Source organism: Condylura cristata, unplaced genomic scaffold, assembly GCF_000260355.1.
Source record: "Condylura cristata isolate star-nosed mole 26May11 unplaced genomic scaffold, ConCri1.0 scaffold00003, whole genome shotgun sequence".
Lineage (NCBI taxonomy): Eukaryota > Metazoa > Chordata > Mammalia > Eulipotyphla > Talpidae > Condylura > Condylura cristata.
The window spans coordinates 9,167,672-9,189,851 of NW_004567104.1; the positions used below are offsets into that span (position 1 = coordinate 9,167,672).

Genomic DNA, 22,180 nt, shown 5'->3' on the forward strand with positions numbered 1-22,180 from the left:
GCTTTGACATGGTAATTAAATCACTGTCCCTCTGGTAATGTAATTATTTTCTTTTATAAAGTGGAAGCAGTTTTCATTACATCTAGCCATTTGTTACCTAGTAGAGAGAGTCCGTCTCGTAGGAGCCAAAGGCACAAATGTGACACCAGCACAATTAGCCCTTATTCTCACCTTTTCTGGCTCTCTCTGAAATCCCCAAGATTCACTCCGACGCCAATTTATGCCATGTTTTCTATTCTACTCACTTTCAACATACGAGAGGGCCTGTCTCTATACACTACTAGAAGGAAAGCCTTGCTTCTTACTCACACAAAGATTGCACAAGGAGACTGCTCTCTTTCAGGGAAATGATAAATCAATTTGAGAAAAAGTGTCAGGAGCCTGAGGCTAAAGGATATACTGACTAGAAGGGACTTCTCAGGCATCTATCTAGTCAGCTTGCTGCTCAGACCATCATCCTGTAACAAAAGCTCTGGCTGGTAAGTGCTCTTGTCTGAATAGCTATAATCTTAAGGATTCAGCCCTAGCAGATTATACCTTTCAAGCCTCCAAAACATATACACATTGAGAAGTCTACTGTGTCATGGGTTATATTCATAAACAGGTAACTTTCTAGCTGCTCTCCTCTTGCTTGTGGTACATCTATCTTTGGAGTAAGTGAATGTTTGCTCTTTTGAGGCATATAATTCAATGTTAAACATGGCTACCTCGTTCTCCAACTGCCTCGTCTGTGGAGGACACAGCCCGACACTCCTCCATATCACATCTCCCATGGGAATGATTTCTGGGCTTCATGTTTTCCGCAGCCCAACATCACAAATGCTTTTGGCCCTATCACATGGTGGCACCCCAGACTTGGCCTAGCATTTTGGGTATAGCTGTTCATAGTGATACAGGACCCCTTAAGCTGGATCCCCTCCATTTTGTAACCCCTCCAATCTAAGAATTTGGACTAAACAGAATTACACTCTATCTTTTCTTTCTTTTCCTTGTACCCCTGCCTTGTAATTAACCTTTAACTTGCAACTAATACATTTATCTTTAACAGCATTTTTTAGGAACTTGGAAAATTGATTATGTTACATCTCTAACAAAGTTCTCTGTGTTCCTTTGAGGTCAATAGCAAAATTAAAATCAAACATGTGCCTATTGTTACCAGCTGGTAACCCTGGGAAACCCTCTCTGCAGAGAAAGACAGACACCTTGAGCTGTGGCTCTACACTGCTCTGCAGCTCCTTGGACTGAACACACAAAAGCAAAGCAGAAAGAAGAAAAGATATTTTTAATAAAACACCCAAAATATACATCCTCTTCTGGGCAAGTGACCAGACATTTAATGTTGGTCCAAAGTGGGGCCCCTGAGGCTGAAAGTTTTCCCTAAGTCCCTGAGTACCTCCTCTATTGATGAGGAGGCATCAGAAAGGAGTTCTGAAACAGAACCCAGAATGCTGGGGTAAAAAGATAACACATCACGATAACAGCAGTGTCTGTCTCACCATGCACCCCTTTGTGTGCATGGATGGCTGGATACTTTTAGAGCATGCAACTTTTCAGGTTCCTGGGTACCTCTCAGTCATACAACTATCATTGCCTCATTTCACACCAGAAAAACAATTCCATATATTTTAGTGAGTCATTCCCCATGTGTGTCTCACCATGTATCTCTTCTAAGTGTCTCCAAATGTCTCTCTTTCCATGTCTCCCTCCAGCTGTACCAGGGTGCAAGTAGGCCATAGAAGCAAGAGCTTTCTCTTTCCTAGCCCACTTGCCTCCCTCACTATATATAGCTCCACCTGGCTGCTTACCTGCCCCCTAGTTCTCAATAGCTATCCAAGACAGCTGCATGGAAGTGGGGTAGGGAACATGACATCTCCCCTAACAATCCCTCCTTTCACCCCTCCCCCCACCATTTCTATGGTGACAAAGATCTGAGGGTACCTGGTATCATTACTATCTTACTGAATGTCATGAGGATGACAGAGAACATTACATGGGCCTGGGCATATTATAGGTGTTAGGTTATAGCTAGTTCTGTTGTTGGCTTAAGCCCATCACAGTTACTTGGCAAGGTCTTTCTAAATCTGAGAAGCTATCTTGGGTGCTAGAATACCACTTCTTTCTTCACAGAATTATTCTGTAAAATTACTCTTGATTGCTCCGAGGCCAACATCAAAGCCAGGTCTCCAACACCCATGATTCAACCAGTGTTCTTTTAAAATTTGAGGATCTGTTTACCAAGGGTGGCAAAAGTATCACTTACCCCACAGAGCTGCACAAAGTATTTCTGAGTTGAATCGTTTCTTGTATTTTCTGATTTCTGGTGTATCGCTATGTGGCCGAATGTTGGTTGGGTTTACATTTACCACTGAAATCTTTCTTGCTTCATTGAGTTTGGCCTGCTCTTGCCTAAGAAGTTCGCTAGTAAACAGAGCTTTGAGAAAGAGAATCAGAGAAATCAATGGCATCTTGAAAATAACCACTGACACTATGGCGAAGAGGCTTCAAAAACATATGGCTTCGTTTAGTGTGCATCATAGTAAAGGCAAAGACACTCTGAAACTATGTATATTTTATACATTTTTTAGTAGACTAAAGTATAAGTCACTCACAGAAGCAGTATTTTTATCCATTAGTAAAACATAGGCACTACATGGATGATTGAGAGCATTGGTATTAATATCAGAAGTTAAATATGCCATCTTTTGTAATATATGCAGGGGAGATTTACTTTTTGAAATTCCACAGAGTTATGACAAAAATTGGCCTAAGCTGACTCTGATAATTAGTGAGTTGCAGAAGTTCTAGAAAGCAAAACTCTCCTCAAAATCAACCAGACCTTTGCAGTGGAAAACACACAGCCAGAATGCAATGTAACTCAAGACACACTTATTAAGTGTCTACTGCGTGCACAGCATTGTACCCAGAAATTGATTTTGAGAAATATGCAGTAAGTTGGGAGGTCTCTGAGGAATAGGTTTTCCCAGAGTTCCTGGATACTTCTGGGTTCCTACCAGAAGCAAAACAGAAGAGATGAAAAACAATGACAAGAAAGAATTTTGTTTTATGGATCCAATAATAATAACAATGATGATGATGATGATGATGATCATAAAACAATCTCTTCCCTTTTTGACAGGGCCGCCTTTAATTACACTGAGCTAATGATGTTTTTTTTCATTATGAAACCACATCAGAAAGGAACACCACATTGTTTTTAAAACCTTGGGGTCTTCTGGCTTACCCGTAGCCGATGATTCTTCATCCTCTTCATCTTCATCAGTGGGAGAGGTCTGGTATACTCTGGGATCCACAAAAGGGGTGAAGGAGGCCTTAGTACTGCTCCCCATGCCATACTGGTAAAAAAGCAAGAAGATTAAGAAGAGCACATAAACACTTCATGAATAAAAAAAGGCACAAATATTTACTGTGAATTGTAAAATGATTATAGACTCTTTAATCCATCCAGCTGTTCACACTCCAACTCCCTAGCTGAAGTGTGTGCCTTTCTATCCAGTTCCTCCTGGTATTTGCAAAGTTTCATTAATTATCGTTCTGTAAGAGTTGCAGAGAGAAAATTACATTTCGGACCACATGTGGTCCAAATATCTTAATATCTGGTTAAATGCTTGGTGATAGAGCTATTCTTTGTCTTGAAAAAGAAAAACAATTTCCTATTGACCAAATGGCCCTAAGAAAAGCTGATACAATTTGCTGGGGGAACAGTATGTCCTGAATGGACTCTACCCACTATTCACTGATGTTTTAAGGACTCCACACCCACGTCCATGCCACAAAGACCCCAGGCATTGAGGATTACAAACCCCATTGTGCTATGAATCTGCCATGATGCACGACTTCCTGAAGGGGGATTGTGGGAAAGTAAGGGTGGAGTTAGGCAGCCATGCTTGGTATACAACCAGTGTGGGCCTGGACTTGTCTGCTTTGCCTGCTTTTAGCATGCTCTTGGGCTCTCAGGTCAGAGTGTTACCAGAAGGACACATCCACCAACTCATCTCTCTCTTCCTTCTACCCCTACCTTTCTTCTTTTCATTTCCCTTTGTAAATAAGTCTTCCATTAACCTTTCTATGTGGACCTGTAGTTGGGTCTTATCCTAGGATTTTTTTAAAGCACATGGGTAAGTACTCACACCTAGGTTACCCTGAATTCCTCCTGGGATTGCCCTGTAACAAACTGACAATAAGTTGGCATCATTCCCCAGCAGCGCTTCATCTTGAACATACCAGCAACCAACGCTTCCTCTTGCGAGCTAGCCTGCTGATGTCGGTGATTGATATTGGCTCATGAACTTTTAAAATCTTTAATTTAGGGAGAATTTCATCCAGAAAGTGAAGACATTTCCTCCCAAGATAGTTTTCTTAAAAGGATACGTATATTCACATGCCTTATTTAGGGGTTTCAGGAAGATACTAGATTTGTAGGCTTAATTAAAAAATCCTTCTGAAAGGCTTGGACTGCACCACGAAAATTAAATCAAAACAGTAAGCTAAAATTTCAGGGTTTGCATCATATTCCATATTTGAGTTTTGTTAAAGGACAGTAAATAACTGTTTTTCCATTTTGTCAATCTTCATTCCTTCTACTCAAGTCCTTTTAATATCACAAACAGACCATTCAATATGATATGCAATTTTTTTATGGTGGGGAGCAAAGTTTATATTTTTGGTTGTAGTTTAAGGTCTTTATTTAAAAATAAAACCAACACCTAAGAACCCCTTAATACAAGAGAGCAAACAAAGTTCATCTGCTCTATAACTTTAGAACCAAAAGGGTTCTAAAAAAGTTAGCACATGGCAACAACAACAAAAAATAGAGCATATACTTTACAAACACTGATGGGGCCTACGTATGATTCACAGGACTATTTATGAAATATGACCAAGAACCAGCAACTCATTCAACTGGTCAATGTTTGTCTATGACATCTATGAACACTGGCTAATAAACTGTATTACTTCAGATTTCCCTGGGGATGTTTCTATACAGGCATTATCTCACTTCTCCTTTATTCACACAATTTGGAATTTAAGAAGATGAACAATTAGAGAACAAGAGCTTATCTATTGGTTTTATTTTCATAAATCATTTCAGCTTCATTTATTTTAGGTCAAACTGAGTTTGACAAAATTTATGCAAATAGGAACATTAACTGTTGGCTGTGGAATCTTTATAGGCTAAAGCATCAATCACTGGCTTGGGACAGAGGGGGCCCAAGTTGTGGGCCTAACTCTGTCATCGGCCAGTTGTAGTCCTGGTTGTGGGCAAGTTCCTTAACATCTCGTCATTTCAGCCCTCTTATCTACAGAAACAGAAACAGATAAGGGTACATATGGCCCCTGAAAAATGTCTACTGCTCTGCTTCAATGATTTCCTCTCTTTGAGAATATGCATAAAAGGAGCTACAGAATACAACCACATTTTAGGGAGATTGGCAAAGCCTCATTCTCCAAATGAGCAGGGTTTCCGATCCCCTGACAGTGAACAGAGCTCTCCCGGCTGTTGCCCAGCACCTACTTCAGTCCCGGAGTCCATTTCTTGGGAATGGGTGGAGACACGCCCGAGTCCCTCAGTTGGGGTCCCAGCTGGGGAATGGCTCTGCTGTACCAGGTCTGGGAGGTTGATGTGGCCGGCAAAGCCATTGCTGTCACTATGGCCAGATCGTTTCTTCTCTCCGGATGTCTGAGGGGATGAGAGAGAAAAGGCAGAAGCTGCTGAGTGTGTAAACCCATCACACGGTACCGAGCAGTAGTCTCCAAACTGACCCATCAAGGTGTGGGAAGGTAATATTCAAATTTTTATTTAACCTACCAGAATGAAAAAGTTAAGTTTGGCTCAAGTTTAATATATGGGTGAACGCTAAGTTCATGTAGGTTCTCTGATCACCTCCCCGCCCTGGCCTTTCCTTTCTAGAGTGTGTTCTGGTCTTGCAATTACAGTTCTGCATTGGAGTGAAGGGTGGCTCCTGAGGAAAAGGAAAGTTCCAGGCTCCATGCCCCTCTCAAGGGAGGGTGGAGCTGAGCAGGGAGAAGAAGAAACTGGAGAGGAGACTGAAAAGAAAGGAAGAAGGTTGGAAAGCGAGAAGGAGACCTGAGGGAGGCACATGTTGCAGAGAGACACGTGAAGAAACTGCTCTTGCTTCTTGGAAACAGATATGGTGAGAGATCCATGGGGAAGTTGACTCTGGCAGCTTTAATCTTGATTTTGCTCCCTCTATCCCAGACATGCTGGGCCCCTTCTACTGCTTTCCTATGGGTCCCCACCAGGAGGTGACTTAGACTCGTGGCAGGCTTTTGGGCCTCAGTGGCCCTGCTTTGGGTCAACCCAGTTTGGCTGGGCACTTACCCACAAGGGGGTAGGTGACTTCAATTGTAAGCTATACTCTTTGTCTTCTCTTTATTGAACACTAAGTACATTAAAGTTCCTTCCATGGTAACAATTTATGTCTGGATTGCCATTGAACCCTTCCAGTAATCTTCCATTTCTCCCATTTTCCTGATGGAAACATTGCAGTGCCACGAATTCAATGAACTTGCTCAGATGGACACAGGTTGTAAGAGGTGAAATCTGAGTGGTGACTGAAGCTGACAGCATACCCTGGGAGCTTGGTCAGCGGTGGCTCTGCACTTGGCCACAGTGGAATGAACTGGGGTGTCTAGCTGATTTAGGCAGGCTTGGAACCCCACTGTAATTTAATGTTAGATTTGAAGGATACTGCAGCGTCTGCTGGAAGATGAACTGGTGTGTAAAGAACATCTTGTAACGGGGCAAGAGATGCACAAGCACATGCTTGCTGAAGAAAGTAAGTTTGTGTGGAAAAAGACAACAAAGGAGAACTATAGAGGAAAGGTGAGATGACGACAGGAGGGATGGGCAGTGGAGAGCCAGAGGTGAGCACATGGGAGCTGTCTAAGCTGACCGCTCTAGTCCATGTTTCTGACCACTCTAGTTTCTGTTCTAGTGCTGCAACCAGCCCTGGAGCACCGCACACCCTGCCTTTGGAGCCTTGCCATGAAATCCCGTTCAATCTTCAGTCCCCTATCTCTGATACCTCCCTCCCCTACTTTTCTTTTTCTTGAGTTGTGTTATTTGGGCTCTTTCTCCTACTATTTCTTTTTATTTTATTTTTTAAAAAATTTATATACTTTTACATCATTCTTCATTTTTGTACAATGTATGTTTTTCCATCTCGGTTGTAATCCCCATGGACTCCCCACCACCAATTCACCCGTGTGCCATTACCACAGTCCCTTGTGTTCTTCCCCCATTTTGAACCTCCTCCCCTCTCCCCCTCTGCCGATTGTCTATGGTTTATAGTTGTCTGTTGACTTTGATTTTTACTTTATTATAATTACTCCCTCCCTAATTCCTTACATTCCTCTTAAAAATCAAACCATCAGTTCTTTTTCTTTCTTTTTTTTTTCTGACTTATTTTTGAGCATAATCCTTTCCAGCTCCATCCATGTTGCCACAAATGGCACGAGTTTTTCCCTACTATTTGTAGCCAAGAGAGTTTTTGTGGTGACAAGCTAGTGTTCTGGTTCAGGAGAGTGAACGTTCTAAATCAGTAGGCTGAACACACGTTGCAGAGATACCAGCTGTCATTTAGGAAGGTGTTATGTACAAGGCTCACAGAATCCCAGGAGAGACTGCAGGAGAAAGGGAAGACTGAGCCAGACCTACAGGGATCTCTGGGTGATGACTGGGAAGTGGTGAAGAGTAACTCTCTTGGCAGAAGGTCTCTTAGGAACAAAGGGGCATATGATGACTGATGCGTTGTGTTCTAGAACGAGAATAAGGAAAGGTCCTGTGAGGAGGAAAGGTAGGTAGAAGGGAAGATAGAACCGCAGTGGTAGCACACGACAGGGCAGTATTTGATCATGGGTAGTAGAGTCAACATGTTCTTTAGAATAATCTAGAGCACTAGCATCGGGATGAGTTGAGGGACTTCTTGATGTTCGACTTGGAGAACTGTACTACTAATAGGCTCTGTTAAAATGAACTTTATTTTATTTCCTTATTATTTTGTCAGAGACATACTTTAATTTTCATTTGTCTTTTTAATACTTACTTTTAATGGACTACTTACAGTTTGCTCTTTTAAAAGCCCACATTTGGGAGAGATAGCATTTAGAAATTATGAGGACAAAAAGATTTGAGGGCACTCAATAGTTCAAACTTTTGTAAAATATTGGCAAATGCCATTTCAAAATGATGGGTTGTGGTCATAAAATTTTGGAATGTGTTAAATAATAGGAAACCATTCAGATGTGAATGGCAACTGAACTAAAATTTCTACTTCAAAGTACAGTTCTGTCATAGCGACTCAAACAAATTTTAAAACACATTAGAAACTGCACTTCTTTTACTGGAATCAGAGAATAACTCATTCTAAAACACTTTTCTGTCCTGTTTTTCCAAGTGACAAGCTACAGTGATAGAAATCCTCTATTTTCAATGGTGAAAATATCCATTTACACTGGGAGATTTATATACCAGCTATCCTCAATGTCAACCTCAGCAGCCAAGTACATTTTTTCTACTTAGGTTTACGTGAAAAGACTCTTTAAAGCCTACTTGAAAGATCAGCAAAGTCATAAAGTGAAACTAGCAAGTTGCTTTGTGAAATGCACTTCCAGTTATAGCTCTGCCAATTATTAGTGCAAAGACCTATTCATCTCAAAACTACAGTTCCTTTTTTTTCTTACAAAAGTGAGATGGCCTCTGGCTTTTTGCAGAGCAAGGTCTGCTATGAGGGTTTCCTAATTTTATCCTGGTTGAAAGAGAATGATAGATGATATATGTTTATATTTTTTAGAGAGGGAATGGAGGGTAATAAGTAAAAGGACAACTCCATGGAGACAGTGAAATAACATACCATAGTTAATATTTATTGCAGCTTCACATGAAGTAACTCATTTAATTCTCCCAATCTTGAGTTACACACTATTAGTTAGTATTATAAGGTGGTTCTGGAATGATGAATAGCATATTGGAATTCAGGTGATGAAATTTTACAGATGATAAAATGGAGGGAGGGTGGTGACATCTGTCACTTTTGCCCAATCAGCCATTACTCTCCTTCCAAGCAAAGACCTACTGTCATGGTGATGACCAAGTTAAAAGAAAATGGATTCTGATTGATTAAGGCCTTGTGGACGGCAGATATGATGGGTACACGCATGTTGGAAAATCATGTGAACAGAAGCATGTTCCCTAACACAACAAAATGATTTTCTGAAATTTTAAGAAAACAAAATTACCCAAAGTGCTAAGGTGCATTTTCAAGTAGATCTACACATTTGTTTGTTCTTTCCCCAAAATTACTTAATGGCCTTTTAAAATGCTAATTTAACTGATAAAATAATCATCATTTCTTAGAACTACTAAGTATTTTCTATATAAGATCTGTGAGGATAATGCACATGGGGGGAGAGACATAAAAAGGCCACTGATGCCATTCAGAGACCATTCATTTGTTTTCCTGTGTACGAAACATCTGGGTTCACCAGTTTTATAGCTTGAGGCTCAAATTCTATATACTGATTTAAATAGCTCCTACTGAACAATTTGGACTAATGTAATTAAATCACACTGCAACAGCTTAGGAGGATACAGAAAAGAAGGCAGCAGACAATTAAAATCACCCAACCATTTAGAAGCACAGCCCCCCGCTCCCCACTTTTCTATGCTTAAAATATATGCTGTAAGCATTTTCTGTGAAAATGCTAATATAAAAAGCACATAAGATGTGCACTTCAGCTGAATGATTTTTTGCCAACTTACCTCTCTTATCATCAAGGTTCCCTCTCTTGAAATACTGCTGCTGAAAGTCTCTGCGTGAGAGGTCTCCAGCCCGTGCGTGCCCACCATCCCCACGTTGTACTGCTCAGTGCTCCCAGGAGCTCCCGTTGGTCTGGGGTGGGAAAGAACAATGTTCATGCTTGGGGAGGTATGTTTAGGAAACCTGTTTCTTGTTCATGTTAATTTTTTTATCATGTTAGAACACACAGAACATAACGTTAATTATGTTCAGGGAAATTAGTCAAAAGGAAAAAGATAAATATCGGATGGGTTCACTTACATGTGGAATATAGAGAAACTGAACAAAGGGGCAGGAAAAAGTCAAAACTTGCACGCTGACCATAGATCTGAGGCACACAGCGGGGGGGGAGGGGTCAAATCAGCACAGGTATGAGGAAGATGCATCACAGGTGCTATGGTGGTGGGAGGATTACAGGGACTAGATGTGAGGGGAGAAATCCAATACTGTCCAGCAATGAACAATGATATCAGAAAATAATTAAATGTCATAAAAATTTCAACCCTTCCCTCTTAAGGGTAATCAATCAAACCTTTTTTAAAAAGCATTTGAAAGTGTACAGATCAGTGGCTGTAAGTACATTCCATATTAATTTTTAATGTTTCACTGATGCCCAAGCGTGAGCTCCTCTTCTGTAGCCTCCCCTCTCTCAACCTCCAGTTCACCAGCAGCCTGGACGAGTGAGCTTCCCACTTTCCAAGGAAAATCACTGCAGTCACTGTCAGACCCCACCAGGCTCCGCAGACCTCCAAGCCCTTTTCACCTTGACCACTAACACGCTGACTAGTTTTCTGCAGGCACTATTCTTTCTGCCTGGAGACATTGCTCCCTCCTTGGCTCCTGGCTGCTTCCCTCATATATCTAATTTTATGTCCAGTGACATCTTCCCTGAGACACCTTCTCTAACTCCCTGTGCCTCTCCTATCAACCCTCTCTTTGTCTTCTTCATCTCTTCTCCTTAATAAGTCTTATCACAATTTGTAGATCTCTATCGTTTGGATTCTCTCAGAGTACAACAGAATCTTGGGAGAGTAATTGGCACCCTTTGCTCAATACCGACCCAGGGCCCAGCACAGAGCAGAGAGCACTGTAGGACACAAGAAGCAATCACTGGATGAAAAGGTTTGACACTATAAAGAAGAAATGTCAGTGACTGGCACTCAGGTTGATGGCATCCATCAAGCAGGTTGTTTTAACAGTCTTCTGTACTAATATCACCCTCCGTAAATACCCCACATTGTGGTGTATGTATTGAGGCATGTCTTTTGCTCTTCTATTTAGAATATATTAGAGACAGTAACAGGTATCAGCACATGCTGACAGCAGAGACTGAGGCTCTCAGTGGCCTGTCCCATAGACTGCAGCCCTGTGGGAAGTGGCCAAGCAGGAGATGTGTCAAGGCTTGCTTCTCTTAATAAGTGTACAAGGCCCTCACTGGTGGTGCAACAGGCTAAAGTGCAGCACTATTATGATAGCCACAGCTGCTTCACCACAAGTTGGACACCCACAGCTGACCTTACTCACATGGCCCAGCAGACCTCTACTGTCTTGCTGGCTGTTCCCCTCAGCAGTGTACTTCATCGATCTGCCTTCTGTGCTCCCCACTCTGTCTCTGGTGAATCCTTTCACCACCCCTGCACCCCTGGCCTGCACCCCAGTCAGTTCTTGTAGGCATTTTTTTTAAATAAGTGTATTAATTGCCTCTTTTATTATTCTGTCGTTTAATCGCTTCCTGTGTGTTTATAAAAGAAATCTCTGGTGTCTGTGGTCCTATCCCAGGATCAATGGAGTATTCAATCCAGAAGAAACAAACTATATTTGTGACAGCTGTTGGACAGAGAAGACATCTGTAAGAATTTTTATCCAAAAGAGAGAGAAAAGAATAAGGTCTGTAAGCCAATGTTTCAGCAATTAAAAAAAAAACAAAAAACAAAAAACAAACAAAAAACTAGAAGGTAAGTACAGTTCTATGGTGAAGGATTATGGGTGTTTTGGAGGTAGGTGTGGTGTGGAGACAAACATCCAAGGAGATGTGAATCTATACCTCTAAATCATATATATTGTTGTGACCCAAAGTTACCTCAATAAAACAAATGAAAACAAGAAACACCAGAGCTAATAAAATGGAAACACTAAAAAAACCCCTACATAACAACTAGCTTACTTTGCAAAATACTGGAGCAGTGGATTGAATTAGTGCAAATATGGCTTAGAACTGATGTGTTTGGGGAGAAATCCCAAAGACAAATTTACAGTATTTCCTTCCTAGAAGGGAGTTATGAATAGTGTTCCACAAACATGAGAAAAGAAATCACTGCAATGAATTTCTGGCAAATTGCTAGACTGGTAAGTCAGAATAGTTCACAAAATGATAATTTTTTTTAACTCTTTTAGTTGAAATTTGTTTTTTCTGGTATGTCTTTTCTTTTGTCTGGCTTAAATATTGGTTGAGAATATGATGGTATAAAACAAATACATCAGTAAGTGAAGCATTTATCAAGGGTCAAAGCCTTCAGAGATAGGAAGCATTTTCTCCTTCCTCACTCAGGTGTTCATTGCCACTGCCAGAAGCTAGACTGATTGATCTGGTGGCCACCACCACGCTGACATATTACCCACAGATCCTCCACCATTAAAGAGTCCCAGGAGAGTGCGGAGATTAAGGCAGTTTGTACTGCTTTTTTTTTATATCTTGATGCCCTGATTCTAGCCAAATATTACAGTAAAAAAATGTGTCACTGAGTATGAATTTTAATGATGAAAGGATTTTCTAGAGCAATTTTCAATAAGAACATATCTTGATTAACAGTTCACTTAATCTCAGTTAAACTCTATCACAGTTTTTTTCATTCTCATTATTGTACTAAAATTATCATCACTGGTTCCACCTTTTTTCTAGGCAAATTGTACAGATTTAATACTGCTTTCTGTATTTGCGTCATCTTTTAAAGGTTTCTGTGGTCACAGCTTCACAAGCCCAGTTTTCCTGGGTAAATTTTAAAGTATAATTCTTTAAAGGAAATTTATGTTTCTTTCTAGTCAAGAGCAAGTTTTACAGTGTATAGTGTCAGCCTCTGTCACTTTTACTTTTGTCAAAAATCTTCTATTTTTTTTTCCTAGGGTCAACTTACATACTTTCAATTTTATGAGCCAGAACTGCTATGAGAAATTTTTTTGTGAATAGTTTGGACGGTTTTGAGTTTTATTTTACATTATCTCCTCCAGTAACGGTCCTTACAGACTGAATCACAAATAATAATCTGTATTTCTTCTATAGTCAATTTTCTCCCAAGATGGTGAGCAATTCCTCTCAGATAGTTTGTTTATTATATTGTAAAGATTTTTTTTTGTATTATGACTCTCAGATATATATTTGCTGCTTGTGTGTCTGTTATAATTGTTGTCTACACCATTAGTCTTTCTGTCACTATACATCCTGATACAGAGTGATTAATTTTGATTATTTAAAATTCTCACAAATTATTCCAAATTCTAAAGCACCTCCTTAAATATTTCTTCTTAAAAGGCAAAGTGCAGCCAGAGTTCATATATCAAGGACTGCAGTAGGGTTTTTTAAACCCTGAAAGGGACTTCTCGTTGGGCTTGCCATCGTATCACTCTTCCCACTCTTCTTATCTTTCAAGTTTTTGTGAGACAAACTTTCTCTGAGTTTCCTTTAAATTTTCTGTCCTTTTTTTATTTCTTTTATGAACTGGAGCTCCAAGCTCTGACATGACAATCTTTGTCAACCCTAAAGTTTGTTCATTTGCTCATTTATTCATAACCTTATAATAGGTTGCTATATGTCTTGTGTTAGATGCCAGAAAATTTTAAATTGTAAAAATCCTCAACTTCCAGGGCCCTCCCTGGTGGCGCAGCGGGTTAAAGCACAGCACTAAGAAGCTAGAGCCACTTCTGCATGAGTTCGATCCCTGCCTGCCTCGGAGGTGACCCACATGGCGTGGCAGACCTCTCCTGACCCGCCCACTGCTCCCCTCTGCAGTGTACTTTGTTGATCTGCCTGTTCTGCTCCCCTCTCTGTTCTCTGGTGTATCCTCTCACCCTCCGCATCTCTGTCCTGTACCCCAGTTCCATATGAATAAATAAATAAATCTTTAAAAAAAATCCTCAGCTTCCAGAGGATCTAAAGAAGGTTGAGAGACTAATAAGTACAAAGAATGACTGGCAAAAAAATATATAATGATAAGTTTTAAAATATATTATTTCTAATTTAGTCATAAAATAGTTTTGCAATGTAAACGTAGTATTTCTAACTTAGTGACAAGCTAAATAGACAAGAAGAACAATGCTAATTGGAAGTGCCTTTTTTCTTCTTCTCTTTCCTGTGTTTTCATCATCCCTCTATGTTGGCTTTCTTTCAATTAACAAACATGACAAGATCTTACCTGTTTCGCATTTCATTAAAATGTTAACTTGCATTTACCACTCACACTGAAGTTTATCTCTTTAAACTTAAGTTCTCTTTGCTAAGGTCTCAGTTTCCTCTAGTTTATTACTTGACACGCTCCTCAAACCAGCCTTTTGGGTACTTGACTTCATGCACCTTAAGAAAACTCCATTAAGGCATTTCTTAGCTATCAAATTCTATGGCTTAATTTTTTGTCAGTTTTTTTTTCCTGTTTTGTATTAGCTCTCAAATATCAAATTCAATGAGCACTTTGGCATTTGTGTTGTCGGCCTCTTTCCTGTGCCAGTTACTTCCGCTCCCCCTACTCCATCCTTTTCCACTCTGCTGTTTTTGGACAGACATTTGCCTGATCTTCCTTTTACCTCTCTACTCCCTTCCTTTCCTTCATGAGTGCTGCTCAAGTACTACTGGTCTCAGGATTCTGCCCTACATCTGCTTTTGGAAAGCTCCTATTTACCACACTTGTAATCATCACCCATGTGCGCAACTTTGATATTAGATTCCCTTTAATTTGTTATAATACAAAGAGTGAACCTTGCTGCAAACAAATTTAAATACACCATTAAGGATTGGAGAAGCCTAGGGAAAAAAATGTATTATACAATTTTACTGAAAGAGAGCAGAGGGAGGGAAGCTGGGACAGAAGTAACTCTGGAAATAAATAAAATCTATAAAACTGAAACTAAAGGGAAAAGAATCTGCTCATAAGCACTGTACTCTAGTCGACAGAGTTGGTTTCCATGAGACTACAGAGGAACTGTGCTGATGCTGCTGTACACATACTATGCTGTGACTGTATTGTACATATACATGTGTTTACATGAACTGGAAAGGATGGCAGATTGTGAGGGCCAACTTCCTACTGTGGAAGTGGGAATTCACAGGTAAGCAAGGTGAGAGTGGTAGTATGATCCATGTGGTAACAGAAAAGAGATGGAGGTGTTCAGATGGACTTATGTTTAGATTAATAAAGACACAGAAGGCTACAAATAGAAGTACTTACTTACAGACCCGTATTTCCTTTTTTCTACTAGCTACGAGGGCCTAAAAGATGACATTGCAGTAGCAGTGAACATCCACTGCCCAAATCTTGTTTCTAGTATCTTTCATTCACAAGAAGAATCAAGGCTCCTTGGAGGAATGGCTGATTCCAGAATGGGGACAGGATACATACAAGATGGGTCTCGGGCATCTTAAAACATATGGAATTGCTTGATGTGGGTATACCCACAAATGGGAAAAAGGGTTCACTAACATGAGCTTCCAGTGGTTAAAGTTGAAATAGATTGAACCCCAATATCAAGAACTACTGGATCATAATCCAAAGTACAAAATAAATATCCATTAGTCTACACTGATATAAATAAATGATTTATTAAAAAGTAGAAAAGGGGGAAATCTGTGTGCAGGAGAATTCCAAATAAATTATGTAGGCACACTGCCCTAAAGGAATGCAATTTCCAACTCCCTGAATGCAGTGCGTGCACATGGCTTCTGTCCAAAGAAGAGAAGACAAAGATCACTTTACAGTGGAGAAACTTGACAAGCAACCATCTCAGACAGATGATCAAGGTCAACATTCAGTCAAAAGTCATGTTAATAATATGTACTGCAAGTGGGATTACCTCTGTGACCTTCCTCCCCCAAAATCATAGCCCTTGTCTAATGATGAGAATAGCATTGGATAAATTCCAGTAGATGGACATTCTGGAAAATACCTAATCAGTACTCTTGAAGACTGCCAAGCTCACCCAAAACCCAGGCAGTCTGAGAGACAGTCATTATCCAGGAATAAATAGCTGGATGTAATGTGGTATCCTGGATGGGAGCCTGGATCCAAAAAAGGACATTAAATAAAAACTAAGGGAAACTGAATCAAGTACTGATTTTGTTTCCAGCATTGGCCTTCTAATTGTAACCCATGCATGAGACTAAGGTACCTTCTAACACTAGGGTAACTGCAGGAGGTGGAGGGGAGACTAGGAACTCTACTATCACTTTTTTCTGTAAATCTGAAAATTCTAAAAATACATTTTATTATAAAAAATAGAAACAAAGGCAGCAATTAAAAAAAAAAAAAACTTAGGCCAGGTAAAGCTAAACCTAAAAATTAATCTTAATCGTTGAAATCTGACTATAAAACTGTGGCTAGGGCCCTCCCTGATGGTGCAGCAGGTTAAAGCACAGCACTGAGAAGCTAAAGCCTCTTCCGCATGAGTTCGATTCCCGCCTGCCCCGGAGGTGACCACATGGCATGGCAGACCTCTTCTGACCCGCCTGCTGCTCCCCTCAGCAGTGTACTTCATCGATCTGCCTGTTCTGCTCCCCACTCTGTCTATGGTGAAGCCTCTCGCCGCCCCTGAGCCTCTGGCCTGTACCCCAGTTCTGTATGCACAAATAAATAAATCTTAAAAAAAAAAACAAAAAACAACTGTGGCTAAAGAGGGGAGGGAAAGGGACAAGAACAAAGTTGAGGGAGTTTAATGGACACTGGGCAGGACCGCCAATGCTTTGATGGTGCTATGGGAGCAACACTTGGGGAGTGGGGTCCTCCCCAAATACAAAACACAGATAATATAAACTGTTACCTTGATAAAAAAAATTTAAATCAAAAAACCAAACAAAGGGCCCTGGCTGGTGGCACAATAGGTTAGGACGTAGCACTGCAGGCTGGTGCGGCCGCTTTGGTGCGAGTTTGATCTCTGTCCTGGAGATGACCCACATGGCGCGGCAGACCCCTCCTGTCTCACCCACTGCTCCCCTCAGCCGTGTATTTGGTTGATCTTCCAGTTCTGCTCCCCACTCTGTCTCTGGTGATGCCTCTCACCACCCCTGTACCTCTGTCCTGTACCCCAGTTCTGTATGCATAAATAAAGAAATCTTAAAAAAAAAAAACACTAAGGCTAAAACATCAATGATAACATTACAAAGTCAAATAAAACCTTTGTTATAAAAATTACTTTTCTAATCGAGTGTCTAGGTAAGAAAAATTGTCCAAATGCCAATAAAGACTCTAAAAAGCAAAACGTGTCAACAAATTAAAAGGAAAACTACAGAAATTTACTCTAATTAGGCCACAGATTTAGAACAGTAATTATCTCTAATTGGATTTGTCAAAGTGTTCCTGGAGGTATTGATTTAATTCAATTTAATACACATTTATTGAACACCTGCTATATGAAAGGCCCTGGGTTTGGCACTGGATAGTGGATGTAAAAGCAAAAGAAGACACGGCTCCTGAAAAAGGTTAGCAACTGGAAGAGCTTACAAACATAACACAGGCCCTCCCTCATGGCGCAGCAGGTAAAAGCACAGCACTAAGAAGCTAAATACAGTTTCGCATGAGTTTCATCCCTGCCTGGGAGGTGATCCACATGGCAAGACAGACCTCTCCTGACTGGCCTGCTGCTCCCCTCAGTAGTGTACTTAGTCGATCTGCCTGTTCTGCTCCCCACTCTGTCTCTGGTGAATCCTCTCCCCACCCCTGCACCTCTGGCCTGTAGTTCTGTATGCACAAATAAATCAATCTTTGGGGGGAAAGAAAAAAGCAACACAAATACTGAGTAAGAGGCAGGATGTAAATGAGAATGTGAGACAGAGAGCAAGGTCATCCCAAGACAAGCACCAAGGCATTTGCAGTCTGGGGAGGTCTTGGCTGGAGCAGTTGCGGCAGCCACTGGTACAAGGATGAAAATGGTTGTAGAGCGCAAGAAACACAGCATGTCAATCAGGCAGGGCCTGGACAAGGCAGAGGACGGCAGGCAGGGAGCCTGCCCTGGTTGGGCAATGACCATCCAGTGGGAGTGGAAAGGAGGGTGTCATTGTGCAAACTGCATGCTGTGGGAATGTAAAACATCTAGGGTCTATGCCCGCTGTAGGCAGTCCTGAAGATCAAGACGCCATCTTACACGTGCTGTTCTGATACTGAAGGATAGTAAAACAAATGATGACTTCTGGTATGCATGATATGAAGCAAATGAAGCACAGAGCTTTTCCCATCTCTTCCTCCTCTTCTATAAAGCTTTCATTTCCCCCAATTATAAAAATAGTACATGCTCATCATACATAAAATGAAACCCCCAGAGTTGTAGAATGCAGAGGTAGTCACTTTTATAATTTTGCTCCATTTCTTTTCATTCATTATTTTTCTATGTGTGAGGCACTGGAAATAGTGCAATTGGTTAGTTAGGGAATACAAGCTCAGTTAAGGACATGCTTATCTTATAGATTTTACTATGCTATAAATATGAAACCAGCCCGGTAGATGGGAAAAGTTGGTTTACACATCTGGGTCTACAGTTGTTTGTCTGAATGGCTGTTCTCCATTTCTGAGCTCTTTTGTATACATTTCAGGGTAGTGAACTGTGTCGCGATACACTTTTCTTTTTTGCTCTAAAAATGCATAGCATAAAAAGGAAAGGCTTTTTAACATTAGAAAATAAAAGTGACAAAACTATATATAGGAAACATTTTATCTCCAAAACACCCTATTCCTGAAGAACCAATTGTTTTATAATGGATTTTTTTTTTAACAATGTGAAGTTACTTAGGCAATACAACTATCAAGCCATAGCAGAACGGACTATATATTTGATATTAAAAAAGAATATATATCCTTACCAAATTGGAGCACACACACACACTTGTATCTTGCTTTTTCTCTTCATATAGCTCATTGGTAATTGAATATCTGAAAAGCTCTTTAATGAATGTACATTTCAATTTGTCTAAAATGTGCCATTTCTTTAAAGGACATGTCAAATTTTGTCTCCCCACAGAGCAATCAATGTTAGTCATTTATCATTCGCAGTTGGACCAAAGTAACTGATCAACTGAATTACTTTATCTCTTGTCTTTATTAGTCTCTGTTCTCTTTCTAAATCACCTTGCTGAAAATATTTGTCTCCAACAAAGCACGTCACTCCTTAGCTCAGGAGACCTATGATGACTCCCCAGAGGCTAAAAGAGAAAGTACCTACTTTTTGGTCTGATTTCACTAGTTGGTTTTTTCTCCCATGTGCCCTAATTTCCAACCACACTCAACCTTTATTTCTACTCCCTCTGACTGGGATTCTAATATTACCCCATGCTCCTTCCGATGACAGGTATTTGTGTATGCATTTTTTTCCTCTGGATAAGGCTATAAATTCTTTGAAGCCAATGAGTTATAATTTCAGTTCAAAGCAATTAAATGCAAATCAAAGTAACTGAAGACCAATTTTATTCTAGACACCATGCAAGGTATTAAGAGTAGAGAGACAAATGAGATACAGGCTTTATCCTCAGGAGCTCACAGTCCAGAGAAGGAGGCAGTAGGTAATAAACCATCCTGATTCAAGATACAGCCTGGACCAGCAGGAGTTCACATGAAAGACTGTGGCAGCTCACAGGAGGGGAAGAGTTACATCCAAGCTCTATCTGTGTAGGGGATATTTAAAGGGACAGAAGAGTGCTAGGGAACAGAGAGGAGGCATGGCACAGTGTAGTCAGGAAATTTTAGAACCGTGGCTGTCTCTGTAGTGGGAGAGAGGGCACAAAGTTGCTGGCAGGTGGGTAAACCCCACTTAATGTCTTGCAAAATGTGCTGGGAAGCTTAACCATCCAATGAGACTTAACATCACCCCAAAGCACTCTTTTGGTTTCTTTTTTTCCTCTGGAATGCTTAAGAGTAATATTTATATTACTTTGAAGCTTTCCATGTATAATTTTGCTTGTCCAACTAGTAAAGAAGCTTTTGGAAGGTGGTCTCAGTATGCGCTATCTGAATATCTCAAGCCTTCATTATGGTATCTTACACCTGGTGAGAGTTTAACTAGTCTTTTAAATTCGTACTCTACTATCATCCTAAATGTTGTATGCTCAGTACTTAACAGGAATTCAAAACATCTGTTGGAAGAAGTAACCAATGCTGAGTCAAGACAAAAAATGGCAAGGAAAAGCATGTTTTGCAGAAATGTTCTGGATTAGTGATTTTGCCTCTAGAACAATTTTATTGCTGTTAAAAAGCAATTTAATGCAATTTGTTTCAAAATGTCATATTTTAGCATACTTATGGTTGCCAGCAACTGGGTAATCAACACTAAAATAACAAGTATGGATTTTCAGCTATGGCATTGGATTTGCTCATCAGAATTTCTTATATTTAATCATCGTTAATAATCTACATTTTCTGCAGATTTACTGGCCCTTTCTCTGCAACCTCTGCTGAACAAGATTGTAATCTCTGGCCTGAAAAGGCATCTCTATAGGGAGTGAGTGTGGTGTGATATTCAAAATTAGTGGCTGAGCCAAAGAAATGGAGGTGAATGAGGAGTGAAAATGTAAAACTTAGCATCACACTCTATCAAGGGAATAGCAAACCAAAGCAACACCTGGTGTCTGAGGAGCAAATGAGGGATGCATGTGAGTGTTAGTAAATGAATGTTTATTTGTATTGGGGAAGCCATGGGGTAAGATGAGAGATTCTTTCATAGAATCCAGTCTGCTGAGAAAAAGGGAAAGTGAACCTCCCTTTAAAATAAATCAAGTGGCCCTCCCTGGTGGCACAACAGGTAAAACACAGCACTATTAAGCTATCCACAGCCACTGCATCACAAGTTTTATCCCTGGCAAGGATGCTGACTCACACAGGGTGGCAGACCTCTCTTGACCTGCCTGCTGTTCCCCTCAGCAGTGTACTTCTTAGATCTGCCTGTTCTGCTCCCCCACCCTGTATTTGGTGAATCCTCTCACCCCCTGCACCTTTTTTACCTGTATTCCAGTTCTTCTATGCATAAATAAATAATCATTGAAAAAATAAAAACAAATCAGGTAAAGGCTAGAAGTATTGGTAAGTATACATACAGCTACAATTATCCAAGAGTAAGATCACAAAAAGACTAATAGAATGTACGGGACAAAGTCACAGGAAAAAGGATCAAGTGACAGTGAAGAAAATGAAGTAGAAAAATGATAGCAGGGACAAAGGTAGGCCAAAACCCACAAGTTTGACTCCTGACTCTTTTGATGGGATACTAACCAACACTGCTGCATACATCTCTCCTTATTTGGCAACAGTGGTGGTGATGAAATATATAGCTCATGTTGCTAATTTTAATCTCTAAATGTCATTGCACATAATTTCACTCATTTCTAGGGGAAAGGCACATGCCAACCGTCTGGCTGTCAATATTGTGTTCCCCAGGATGCCAAGACTGTCAGCGCAGGGACAGGCACCTAGCAACAGTACTTAGATAAAACAAATGCACTCCTAGACATGCTCTATATTATGGGTGACCATGGAGAGAGGTGATTATAAAACTATGATTTAGTTAAGAACTCAACTGACCCAATTAGAGAGCCACAGATGATATTATCTTTACTTGACCTTTCTTGTCCTCCTGTTTTGGAGACTAGCCCCTCCTGGCCTACATTTAAAAAGCAGTCCTCAGGGGTCCCCCTGGTGACCTAGGGTTTAAGCCTCAGCATTATCACCCCTGAGGCCTGAGTTCAATCCTGGGCCAAGGAGCTGACCCACATGGTGCAGGAGACCTCTTTTGTCTCTCTTGTCTCACCAGCTGCTCCCCGCAGCAGTGTATTTCAGTAGATCCAGCTGCTCTACACCCCGCTCAGTCTCTGGTGAACCCTCTCATCCCGCGCACCGCTTGCCTACACTCCAGTTCTTCTATGCAAAAAAAAAATAATAATAATAATAAATAAATAAAAAGCAGTCCCCTTACATCAGCCTGGGTATGTCACTGACAGCCACTGTGCCATCTTGGGTCTCGCTCTCTCCATCTTCCTCCTCTTCATCACTACTTTCTGATTCCTCACTGGAAGAGGAGTAATCAGTCACCTTCTTTAGCGGGCGGTTTGTTTCTTCAATCCGGAGTTCTCTTAATTCTTTGGCCAATGCCGTCAGATCCTACAAAAG

General features: G+C 40.6%; 1 protein-coding gene across 6 annotated transcripts in view; it reads right to left on the reverse strand.

Annotated features, from left to right (window-relative positions):
- Nucleotides 1–22,180, reverse strand: part of TNIK (TRAF2 and NCK interacting kinase) — a 403,269-nt gene that overhangs the window by 15,376 nt on the left and 365,713 nt on the right. For 3 of the 6 annotated variants that reach the window (XM_012732316.1, XM_012732313.1, XM_012732311.1), the window contains 6 exons: nucleotides 21,987–22,171; nucleotides 9,803–9,932; nucleotides 5,534–5,698; nucleotides 3,242–3,353; nucleotides 2,921–3,007; nucleotides 2,261–2,431 (listed from right to left, as the gene is read on the reverse strand). In XM_012732316.1, the coding sequence (XP_012587770.1) occupies nucleotides 2,261–2,431; nucleotides 2,921–3,007; nucleotides 3,242–3,353; nucleotides 5,534–5,698; nucleotides 9,803–9,932; nucleotides 21,987–22,171 (850 nt within the window). The remainder of the gene's footprint in view (nucleotides 1–2,260; nucleotides 2,432–2,920; nucleotides 3,008–3,241; nucleotides 3,354–5,533; nucleotides 5,699–9,802; nucleotides 9,933–21,986; nucleotides 22,172–22,180) is intronic. The other 3 variants (XM_012732327.1, XM_004674961.2, XM_012732318.1) reach the window with 1 other exon arrangement.